At 40.6% G+C, this 13016-nt stretch overlaps 1 protein-coding gene across 2 annotated transcripts in view; it reads right to left on the reverse strand.

The window, feature by feature from the left end:
- LOC134668032 (cytosol aminopeptidase-like) overlaps positions 1 to 13016 on the reverse strand; it is a 40357-nt gene that overhangs the window by 16124 nt on the left and 11217 nt on the right. For both annotated transcript variants that reach the window (XR_010098712.1, XM_063525476.1), the window contains exons 5-9: positions 9523 to 9685; positions 7383 to 7582; positions 6063 to 6168; positions 2202 to 2309; positions 174 to 279 (exon numbers count right to left, since the gene is read on the reverse strand). Coding sequence is in view for 1 of the 2 variants with exons in the window: in XM_063525476.1 (XP_063381546.1) it covers positions 174 to 279; positions 2202 to 2309; positions 6063 to 6168; positions 7383 to 7582; positions 9523 to 9685 (683 nt within the window). In the remaining variant the exon portion in view is untranslated. The remainder of the gene's footprint in view (positions 1 to 173; positions 280 to 2201; positions 2310 to 6062; positions 6169 to 7382; positions 7583 to 9522; positions 9686 to 13016) is intronic.

The raw sequence follows: 13016 nt of genomic DNA on the forward strand, positions 1-13016 counted from the left end.
CACGGCACGGGACTTCGCTCTGCATGAAATAATTGCTCTAAACACGGTCTAGAGGATTCCTAGTCTAGTATGTTTGGATCGCACTATGAATTTTTTTCTCTGTTCGTCAGAGTTTGCGGGGTTGGCCGGTCGCAGAAATGCCCCCTGTTTATTGGCACAAATGTCCAACTTACGTGTGAGCGTGGCGACGTCGACGACGATGTAGGGCCTGTACCTGGCCTGTCCGTACACCAGCGCGTCTGCCATCATCAGCCGGCCTTCCATGTCGGTGTCTTCAATCTGCACAATCACAGTCAAAATAAATTTATATAAACTAGCAGACGTACCACCTGATGGAAAACGGTCGCCGTCACCCATGGACATCGGAGGTGCCACTTAGGGTCCCCCCACATCTGGCGTCTTTCGAGCGTCGGCGTCTGTCGGCGTCGGTCCAGCGCTATGGAAAATGACGTCGCTGCGCAGTTGCGTCGACGCTGCGTCGACGTCGGCCATAGAATTGTAGACGCCGACGCTCGAAAGACGCCAGATGTGGGGGGGCCCTTATCCGTTGCGAACCCTTGAGAACCCTAAATACCCGCTTCTTGAAGAACCCCATGTCGTAGTGAAAAGTTACAAATAAGATAACATAAGGGCAAAGATAATTTAGTACAGAGGCGTACGAAAGAAGGCGGCATACCTTTGGCCTATACTCGTGCAGATGGTGACACCTTTGCACTTAACACGTGAGTCCCTTAACTTCAAACTCGGGTAAATCCATCTGTCAGCTTATGCGATTTTGGCATTAAGAAGAGGTACGGTAGATATTCGCTTAGAGGGTCGAATGGATTTACCCGAGTTTGAAGTTAAGCGACACACATATCAGTGAAAGAACAAGGATCAAAGTCAAATGGCGTTCTAAAAGTTTTGGTTCTGCGTCGAAAGATGGCTGTAAATTTACTGTGACTACAATTTTTGTTTTCATCAAGTTGCCAAAATGGATAACGGTTATCTCATAACAAAAATAACACATAATCTAAACATAAAACTAAACTACATATGTATAAAATAAATTACCTACTGAAGCCCGTCCCGGGCTGGCCCTGACGTAAAGGTGCCCATCACGCTAGCTGCGTTGCCGCGTTGGATTGCGATAAACATCTTTGCATCAGGAAAAACCCGGAGGAAGCACTTACCCTCAGCGCCCCAGCAGCCTGAAGTTTCGACAGCGAGGGGGACGAATATTTAAATACCTGCTCAGCGCCGAGTATTTATTGACAATACGCCTCTATTTCAAATTCTCTTTGATAAGTGTGTACCTGTATGTTGACCCCGTTGAGCGCGGGCACAACGTCGCAGACTTTCATACACTGGCCTGAGATCATGTTCTCGCAGAGCGGCACCACTAAAGATAAGATAAGATAAGGGTGTACCTGAATGTTGACCCCGTTGAGCGCGGGCACTATGTCGCCGACCTTCATACACTGGCCTGAGATCATGTTTTCGCAGAGCGGCACCACTAAAGATAAGATAAGATAAGGGTGTACCTGAATGTTGACCCCGTTGAGCGCGGGCACTATGTCGCCGACCTTCATACACTGCCCTGAGATCATGTTTTCGCAGAGCGGCACCACTAAAGATAAGATAAGATAAGGGTGTACCTGAATGTTGACCCCGTTGAGTGCGGGCACTATGTCGCCGACTTTCATACACTGCCCTGAGATCATGTTCTCGCAGAGCGGCACCACTAAAGATAAGATAAGATAAGGGTGTACCTGTATGTTGACCCCGTTGAGCGGGCACAACGTCGCCGACTTTCATACACTGCCCTGAGATCATGTTCTCGCAGAGCGGCACCACTAAAGATAAGATAAGATAAGGGTGTACCTGTATGTTGACCCCGTTGAGCGGGCACAACGTCGCCGACTTTCATACACTGCCCTGAGATCATGTTCTCGCAGAGCGGCACCACTAAAGATAAGATAAGATAAGGGTGTACCTGTATGTTGACCCCGTTGAGCGGGCACAACGTCGCCGACTTTCATACACTGGCCTGAGATCATGTTCTCGCAGAGCGGCACCACTAAAGATAAGATAAGATAAGGGTGTACCTGAATGTTGACTCCGTTGAGCGCGGGCACTACGTCGCCGACCTTCATACACTGCCCTGAGATCATGTTCTCGCAGAGCGGCACCACTAAAGATAAGATAAGATAAGGGTGTACCTGTATGTTGACCCCGTTGAGCGCGGGCACTATGTCGCCGACCTTCATACACTGCCCTGAGATCATGTTCTCGCACAGCGGCACCACTAAAGTCACGTTCACTTTTTCCTGTAACATAATACCCACATAAATAAAATATTAAATAAATAAATATAAGGGGACATCATACAACGTAGTTACTTGATCCCACGCTGCTAAGCGAAAATGTTTAACATTTAAATATTTACCAGTGTACATTAATAGCATTTAAATTTTTTGGTACTTAAGTATTAAGTAATAATTTTTTCACCATACCAGCTGGCAAAGGCTCTCTTGATTGTTCAAAAACTCATAAGAAAATTACATTTTATCTACATGTGAGGCAAAGTAATCAAATGCAAATTTTGAGTAAGTAGTTTCCTTATGTGGGCTGGTAGAATTGACTTGTCTAATGATGATTTTGAGTAATAAATATCCCACCAAAAACATTCTGTAAAAAACTAGCCAAGTCTCGATGGAGCTGCTTGTAGTAATGAAATCTAGACAAAGTCGTGCCAAGTCTAAGGTTCCTTACTGCGATTTCTTTATTATTATAGTTAATGTTGTGTGACTTGGCCGTTGAAGGGTACACAAGGGTACAAAACCAGGTGCTCCATGACACCATTGCACCAATCTGTCGCCAGAACCGCTACCCATTGACGATGGAAAATTGCCACTTGGAAAACGTTGATTCAATAACCAGTCAATTGTAGGCTTGATAAAGCTGCGTATTTCAATAATACTTATGTATGGGCGAGCCTGAAACAAACACTTCTTTTTGGTGCAATGGCAGATTGGTGCAATGGTGTCATGGAGCACCTGGTTTTGTACCCTTGTGTACCCTTCAACGGCCAAGTCACACAACATTAACTATAATAATAAAGAAATCGCAGTAAGGAACCTTAGACTTGGCACGACTTTGTCTAGATTTCATTACTACAAGCAGCTCCATCGAGACTTGGCTAGTTTTTTACAGAATGTTTTTGGTGGGATTTCACTTCTTTTTGTAGAAACGTGGGCATATTGATTTATTTTATTAGATTTTCTTATTTAACACATTTTTTTCTTTTTAGGAGTAGTTTTTTTATTATTACAAATCTTTCTTTTCTTTTTTTCCGGTTTTTGTAGGCAGTCCTTCTTTTCGGGTACTCATACCCATACTATGTATACACATATCATAACTAAACATATCTTCATTCATACTCACATCGTACATCGTAGTGTACCTTTACTTTACCTACTATTTGTAGGAACTGCAACAGTAACTTTGTAATATCATATATTTATATGGGATTACAAACTTACTTATGCAGTTCTTAGATCTTTAAAACGTGACTGATATTGCAATATTTTTAGGTTTTCCCTTTATGTGGCCATTAAACCCTAACTCTGTACCAAATTTCAGCTCTCTGAGTTTACGGGAAGTACTAGTTCTATTCTGATGATCATGAGTGAGTTTCATAAATGCGAAACTTTGCTTTCGCTTAACTTCGGAACTAAATGACCTACAGACTTGAAATTTTGAATTTTAAGTATGTGATTATAGCTTACTGGATGACCAAAATTTCTGCGTTCTGGTCTTATCCAAAGGTTCTCAAATAGGGGCCTGAAAATGCGGCGCAATGGTTCCAGTAAAGGATGGTACGGCAGTGTTTGCTTCGCGCTCGACTTGGCAGGGGCACTGCCGTGCCCCCCGATTTAATAACATTTATTTCTAATGGATTTGGTTTGATTTTGTTTGATAGTTAGTATTTTCCTTGCGTTGGTGTGGTGAAATATTTTTTTACACATCACCTATTCGTAAATAGTACATTGTGCAACATGGGGCGTAAGTTGAATATTGCAAACGAGAGTAAGTTAAATCGCGACGGCTTGCCGGAGCGATTTATACACTCGAGTTTGCAATATTATTACGCCCCGAGTTACATACAATGTTTTCCATCACACTTGCGCTACAAAAATTAAGTATAAAGACAAAAAACTGTTAATTATAGCACTAGAAACTTCGTAACTCCCTAGTGAGAACGCTTTTTCTATAACTCCCGCTAAACCTGCGTGCAATTCCACATTTACAGAGCGAGTGTGATGAAAAGGGCTTTTTCTTCCTTACTAGGAGGGACCACAGTGGCACTTTTCTTCCCTGCTAGGAGGGATCAAAGTTCAATTTTTCTGTTCTAGGACACTATTTATTTGCACGATGAAAATGAGAATAAACATGAACATGATTTCCTTACAGGTGATGTGAAGAGCAGTATTGTGTCACATGGTAGCAAAATTAATTATTTCCACCTTGGGCGTTAACACTTGAATCCCTCACTACGCTCGGGATTCTATTTTAGAATCCTTCGCTTCGTTCAGGATTCAATGAACGCCCTCGCCGTAAATATTTAATTTTGCTCCCTTGTGACATAATCTCCTATGACAAACGATTCAATGTCTATCGAGGATCAAAGCTTCATACAAACTTCAAACAAAGGTCACAATCAATTTTGTTAGTATACTTGGTCAAGCAGATCTTGTCAGTAGAGAAAGGCGGCAAATTTGAAAAATGTAGGCGCGAAGGGATCGTCTCATAGAAAATTTGAATTTCGCGCCTTTTTACAAGCTTTTATTTAGTTTCACCTGACCGTTGTCTGTCTGTCTGTCTGTCTGTCTGTCTGTGTGTAATCAAATCTTGCAAGTTAAATTTGATCCACTTCCCGATTTCCGATTGAGCTGAAATTTTGCATACATACGTAAGTCGGGTGACAATGCAATATTATGATGTCATCGAGCTGATCTGATGATGGAGATCGGAGGTGGCCATAGGAACTCTGTGATAAAACAACGAAACCTAATTGTGTATGGGGTTTTTAGAAAATGTCTCGATGAGTATTAGTTGCCTGTGGAAAAAAAAGTACAGTCGGCGATAAAAGCTTGTACCAAAAATGAAATTTTTGCCAAAAACTTATTACAAGCTTTTATTTACTTTCACCTGACCGTTGTATGTCTGTAATCAAATCTTGCAAGTTAAATTCCAGTTCCCGGTTTCCGATTGAGCTAAAATTTTGCATGCATGTATAAATCGGATGACAATGCAATATTATGGTACCATCGAGCTGATCTGACGATGGAGACAGGATGTGGTCATAGGAACTCTGTGATTAAACAACGCAACCTAATTGTGTTAGGGGTTTTTAGAATTGTCTCGACGAGTATTCTGCCCTGCTAAGCCAAGTGGCGCTATCTCAAAAGAAAATCCATTGCTAATTTATACTTTAGTTTCTATAACTGAGAATTCCATTTTCAAAATAATTTGTTTTTGAGATAGCGCTTTTCGGCTTAGCAGGGCAGTATTAGTTATATTAGTTGTCTGTTTTAAGAAAAGTACAGTAGGCGATAAAAGCTTGTACCAAAAATGAAATTTTTGCCAAAAACTTATTCTACTGACAAAATTTGCTTGACCATCTATAAGTAGTAAATTTTTATTAATGGTGTCCTTTACCATCCCCCACACTGGTAACTGACAGTTCATAAACCTTATTACACAAGGCATAAGGTCTGTAGAAGGTAGAAAGGCAAGTACTCTCTCCAGGCGGGTGTTTATATGCCTGGGGACCGAAGTCCGTTGAGAGTTGGTCGGAAGTTATATATATAGAAACTGACATTATAACTCCGTAAGCGCGATGTAGGTCTCACATACTAATTGCGTTCTAGACGTAGTATCTTCTTAGCAGTTTGTGCGTTCTAGCTTCCTAACGCCATCTGTTAGATTATTATGGCACGACGTTGGCAGTGACAGCTAGAGGAGACGCCACAGGTCCACCGACGGGCAGTTAAGAGTGTTGCTGTTTTGTACTGTACCTTGAGCTCAGCTAAAGCCCGTATCGCACCGAGCGCACAAGCGGCGCCCGCCATACTTCCTCTGTTCTCGATCATATCCGAGGGCTTCTTGAGGCACAGGCCGCCGCTGCAACAAACACGTAGAGGCTGCTTTATTTACAAATCAAAAGTCTGGCAAACCAATATCTATTAGATATTATCTAACATAAATAAATAGGTAGGTACATGCTTCGAAAATCACACACCTGGCCGCCATGAAAATAACATATTATTGCCGCCTTGGCTTTTTTTTATCATCTTCTCGCACTCCAGAAACATGAGGGGTTCTCAGGAACCCTTTACTAAAATGAAAGTACATGTTATTTTAGCCTTCAGCTGCCATAAGAATAACATTGCCGCTATACAATCCTTGTACTAGACATGTGGGGGTTCGCAGGAAACCCCTAACGTTAGCTTACCTATCAAATGTTACTCCTTTAGCCGCCATGAGAATAACATTGTCACTGTCCAAGCCTGTATACTATATGGGCCTGTATACTATATACTGTATACTTATTTTCATGGATAAGTGGCCTAAAGTAATGTCCAGGTGCCTCGCTTATTGTGAGAGTGAATGATAGATGATGAATGGAAAACTTGTAATGTGAGAATTTATTGTTATAATTGTATAACTTGTATTTGTAGTAGCAAGTGTAATTGGTATAAGTATTACTGTAACCGTTCTTGTGATATTAATAAAATAATAAATAAATAAATGGGGGTTCGCAGGAACCCCTGGCTACGGTGAGCAAAGCATATGATATTATGATATGATATTTATTTATTTCATAATATTACATTGCATTATAAATTAATATGTTAATATATAAGAATTAATATTATGATCGTCAAAAGTACATTATTAAATACGGGATATTCTAACAAACAATACATAGTTTAAGGTCTCATGAATTCATCCATATAATATATTGTATTTCCTAGCAGTATTTGCTTTAGTTGGGACTGAAATTCCGACACACTGGCTATGTCTTTCACACGTTTAGGTAACTTTTCATAAAGAGATGGTCCCATCACCCTTGGATCTTTTGTACATAGCGCCAGCCTTTTACGAATATTCGTGAGGCGATGAGCGTTTCGTGTGTTATAATTGTGGACTTCATCGACTCGTTTGAATGTTTTCAAGTTTCGCTTCACATTCATCACTGTATCGTGTATATACATCGAGCATACAGTTAATATTCTTTTTGATTTAAACAAATCTCGGCAAGACGTATTTCTGGGAACACCCGCTACGATACGAAGAGCTTTTTTTTGTAAAATTAGCATACAATGTTAGCTTACCTATCGAAGGTAACACCTTTAGCCGCCATTAGTATAACATTGCCGCTATCCAGGCCTTTATACTCGCACTCGAGAAAGATGGGGGGTTCGCAGGAACCCCTGGCTACGGTGAGGAACGCCTGCATGTTGTTGGCCTCGATCCAGTGCTTGTCGTGGGCGGTTACTTTGACGCCCAGTGGGCAAAGTACGTCTATCGCTTCCTGAAAACAATATTACAAATTATACATTGAATGGGTATTAAGTATTAAAAATAAACAAGTATTAAGTAGTATTAAGTAGTAAAAATTTACTTTACCTTTTTAACTTACGTTAGTAATAAAAAATTCTTATTTATAATTATAATAAAAAAATATATTATAGGACATTCTTACACAGATTGACTAAGTCCCACAGTAAGCTCAAGAAGGCTTGTGGTGTGGGTACTCAGACAACGATATATATAATATATAAATACTTAAATTCATAAAAAACAACCATGACTCAGGAACAAATATCTGTGTCATCGCACAAATAAATGCCCTTACTGGGATTCGAACCCAGGACCATCAGCTTCACAGGCAGGGTCACTACCCACTAGGCCAGACTGGTCGTCAATGTAGTAGTAGCTTTGATATTAATTATATTCTGTTAAAGTAATAGCCGCAACATCAGTATTCGGTATTTTTCTCTAAGAGTCCTACGATACAGGCTGAGCCTAGTGTGGGGATCACTGTACTGTTTTATTGAAATTTCCGTATTTCTTGAAATAAATACATTTTGAATTTGAATTATAATGGCCACATTCCAGCCTGACTGCATAGTGCATACTGACCGAATCAGTATGATGAGCAACGCAATGACAGTGTGTATTGTGCATGTGCAATATTTTTAAGTATATCGGGTGTTTATCTATTTAAAAAAATAATTATAATTCTTTGAAGTACATATGAGTCGCTTAACTTCAAACTCGGGTAAATCCATATGTCAGATCATTCGATTTTGGTATTATGAAAAGGTCTTCTTCCTCGCGTTATCCTGGCATTTTGCCACGGCTCACATAGGAGCCTGGGGTCCGCTTGACAACTAATCCCATGATTTGACGTAGGCACTAGTTTTTACGAAAGCGACTGCCATCTGACCTTCCAACCCAGAGGGGAAACTAGGCCTTATTGGGATTAGTCCGGTTTCCTCACGATGTTTTCCTTCACCGAAAAGCGACTAGTAAATATCAAATGATATTTCGTACATAAGTTCCGAAAAACTCATTGGTACGAGCCGGGGTTTGAACCCGCGACCTCCGGATTGCAAGTCGCACGCTCTTACCGCTAGGCCACCAGCGCTTTTTGGTATTATGAAAAGGTAATAGGGTAGATATTTGCTGAGAGGGTCGAATGGATTTACCTGAGTTCGATGTTAAGCGACACATATTTCGTTTCGCTAATACCATCACGCTCCGCGATTGCTGCGCCATTTAGGGTCCTACCTAAATTGGTTGTTCAATACTTAGGGGTCATCCATTAATTACGTCACACGAATTTCTAGGTTTTTCTACCCTTCCCTTCCCTCCTTGTCACACTTGGTCACATTTGGCAAACCCCTCCCCCCTGGAGTGACGTCACATTTCTTCAACGAAATCGGCAAATGTTTATTTAATATTTTATCAACATATTTTTGACAAAAGAAATATTAGTTATTTTATAATCCAAAACTGATTAAGAAATAAAATTAATCGAATAAAAACTGTTATCGTTTTAAAAAACTTGTTATTTAAATTTATATTAGCGTATAAAATAATTTAAATACATTTTCGGTTACTGATGAAGTTAAAGTGACGTCACAAAGTTTGTGACTCCTCCTCCCATGCTTAATATTAAATTTTTCGTACTTTAAATTTTTTTCTTGCACCTATACCAGTTATTTTTTTACATAATTATGTTTTTTTAATGACTGTGATAATTTTAAGTTTATTTGGGTTCAGTTCTTTGTTTGGCCCGAGGGTTAACTGGTAGAGAATGCCTTCTGGCATTAAGTTCGCCATTTGTACAATTGTTACTGTGCAATAAAGTTTAAATAAATAAATAATTCAAACAAGTATCTTGTTAACTTTAGCAAGAACCCTAAATGGCATCACAATCCTGTGTAGTGACTGTATGTACATTACCTGTGCTACGTCGGTAGGAGTCATTTTATTGGCAGGCATGTCTGACAGGTATCGCGCCCAGTTTTGAGCCTGGCCCCGAATAATTCCCTTCTGCCCTTCATCGCTGTCGATCGAGAGGTGACCCGCCGGCGGAAGAGGCGGATGGTGTCGGAACTTGTCGAATCTGAAGATAAGATAATATATATCAGTCATGAAAGCACTCAAAGCTGTTTATGCATAGAGTAAAAAGCTATGGAAACATAGCAAAAGCCAACTCCAAATTACATAATGAGAAGGACTTTGGAGCAGGAATGTTGCGGATGCAGATTTTTAGACATCCGCGGATGCGGTTGCGGATATTTAAAGGCTCACATCCGCGGATGCGGATGTCAAGATTAGGTACTTAAAAAACGTCAAATATTACATTTTATAATTTTTATTTTATAAAAACGAATCGTTTAGTATTTGAGCAAGAATATAAGGGCGTTACATTTAATAAACAGTAACTTGGCCGACTTTTCTGGATCTAGAAGATTTCGTTATGGGTAGGTAATAACGAACCTAGCACTTAAGTCGCCTTATTTTAAAAATAATGCGGAAGTTCCGCGGATGCGGATACGAATATTCACAACATCCGTGCTTTGGAGCCTTTGGAGCAGGCTATCTGGAACCAAAGGAATTCAAAACGCTATACCCATCACAGGATGATGATGATGATGATGATTTGTAACCTGAGCTCCATCATCCGGCACATGGAGATGGTCGAAAAAGCTAGTAGTAGTAGTGTAGGTTGACGGATTATTCTTATGGGGGTTTCCGCAAGGGTTCTCAAAATCATAAGAAAACCGGACAAGTGCGAGTCGGACTCGCCCACCGAGGGTTCCGTACTAGTATTTGTTATTATAGCGGCAACAGAAATACATACATCTGTGAAAATTTTAACTGTCTATCACGGTTCATGAGATACAGCCTGGTGACAGACAGACGGACGGACAGCGGAGTCTTAGTAATAGGGTCCCGTTTTTACCCTTTGGGTACAGAACTCTAATAAGGCAACAAAACTAATAAAGTCAGGAATACACTAGGGGACAAATCTATGGCGACCATTGACATAGATATCTCAGGACTGGCCTTACGGGCAATAATAATGAGGCATGACAGGGGCCAGTACAGCGGTGTGACACCGCTACAACGCGATTGGTTGACGAGTTCGCATCACGCGCGCTATTGGTCGCAACTAGTTGCGTTAGACTGCACGATTGGCTGGAATTCGTGAGTCACACCACTAAACTATACTGTATGCAATATTATTTGCGTTATTTGACACATTGTGACTGACGTATATAGAGATGTAACTAACCCAAATCGATTATCACAGCAAGCGATTACGATTGGATGGCACGTAGACTGAGGTATCGAATTGTGACGTATAATGAATTTTTATTTGAGATTTAAATAAAGCTAGAATTATATGGTTTTCCCGCAAGGTAAATGCATTTAATACACCGACCGAGTAGGTCGCACCCATCGTCAAAATCTAAACTAACTGGGGATCTATTTTAAAATTTATTTATGTTATTTCTGTGTCAAATTTGTTGTCTGTTAGGTGACGATAAATATATCCATATTTACAGTTAATTATCCACCTTTTCCTTACTTTTATTAAAAGAAAAATGAAAAATTCATATCGATTTACTTAGACTACTATCGATTCATAACGATGGTGACCGGCCAACCCTAAAATTAAAAAAAAAAAAGACGTAGAACGTAAACGTTTGCAGTGCAGTTGTTTTCCTTTGTGATTTCGATGTGCAAGACATTTTACGTAGTATTGCTGTTGTGAGTGACAGACGTCAAATACCGCAAATAATGTTGTATACACTATAGTACCATTTTTAGTGACCGTAAGGCCAGTCCATAGATACGTTAATGATGGCGACACGTGTCGGCAGCGACGTTGGGTGAAGTGGTGCGACGTTTCCAAACTTCGCACGACAAGTAGGGCAACAGCGCGCCACATATATAGGCATCTGTCTGTGTCACAGAATAAATAATAGTACTAGGTACAGAAGACTCACTCCATAACAAAACGCGTCTGTTACGATCAGCACAAATATGGCCGCTAGGTGGCGACAGCGCCACGCGCGGCTTATGGCAAACCCCAAAATTGGGGCCGAACGGATGTAATTTTAGCTACCTGTAGCAAAGCGACGAAATCGCGGAGTGAGCCACGCCTGTCTGTGTGTATAAATTTAAATATACCTTTAAACGAGCAATTCTTGTATAATTATTTATTTATATATATATATCGGGATCTCGGAAACGGCTCTAACGATGTCGATGAAATTTGCTATGGGGTTGGGCACAAATCACGCGAGGTGTTTTTGGCTACTTTTTTACCCCCTCTTCCCCCCTGGTGATATTTGGTGAGGTTTTTCGCTACCGCCCTCCCCCCACACAACCTCACGTGTATTTTTTTGAATTATTTTCATTCGACCTAAGCCAGCCGATGTTTTCGACATAGGTTACCGATTTTATAGCTAATGCTTTGCTCTCTTGCACGCCAGATTTGTCGGCCAAGTCGAGTTGCTCCTTAGCCGCACTTCTGAGACCTAACTGTCAAAGTATAAGGGGGGGCCCCTTATGAATTTGTGAAAGCCGAAAACTAAAAGCATCCTATCAAGTAGCGCTTTCGAGTGAAGCCAAAGAGCGAAAATTAGAAGAGTCGTGATTACATGCATAGATTCAATTTCAAGCCACTCTTTTGCAGTTCGGCGTTAGGTCTTATGCGAGGCCTTCTGCCTTAATTACACTTGGGCGTGGATCCAAATCCAAGCTTTCCTCTTTCACAGCAGCTGCCTTGCTCACCCTTCGCCAATTCAATTCACTTGGTCAATTCCAAGCTCTGCTTTCTGGCATCTTTTCTATATGAAAACAACCTCGCTGAGACCCTTAAATATCGAGCCCTATGCGAAGCTAGGCTGATAGAAAACTTTACCATCCCTTCTCTGTATGAAATCTTGGGTTCGCGCCTGGTTGGGACTAAAAGTAAAAATGTACAGCTGTCTATCAAATTGCGTTTTTATATCGAAAAATTTTCGCGCTCGTTTCGCTCGCGTTTTCAATAACTTTCTAAGATACTTCATGATAATGTGACATTCGGGTGGCAACAGCAGCAGCATTACTCTGTGGCAAGTTACTACTGCGGCATTGTCAATTTTCGTGATAAAATGATGTGACTGATTTCCATACTAAATGTACAACTGTCTATCAAATTGCGTTTTTTATATCGAAAAATTTTCGCGCTCGCTTCGCTCGCGTTTTCAATAATTTTCTAAGATATGGTATAGGTGACATTCGGGTGGCAACTGCAGCAGCATTACTCTGTTGCAACATTACTGTTACAGCGCTGTCAATTTTCGTGATAAAATGATGTGACTGATTTCCATACTAAATGTACAACTGTCTATCACATTGCGTTTTTTATATCGAAAAATTTACGCGCTCGCTTCGCT

Source organism: Cydia fagiglandana, chromosome 10 (genome assembly GCF_963556715.1).
Source record: "Cydia fagiglandana chromosome 10, ilCydFagi1.1, whole genome shotgun sequence".
Lineage (NCBI taxonomy): Eukaryota > Metazoa > Arthropoda > Insecta > Lepidoptera > Tortricidae > Cydia > Cydia fagiglandana.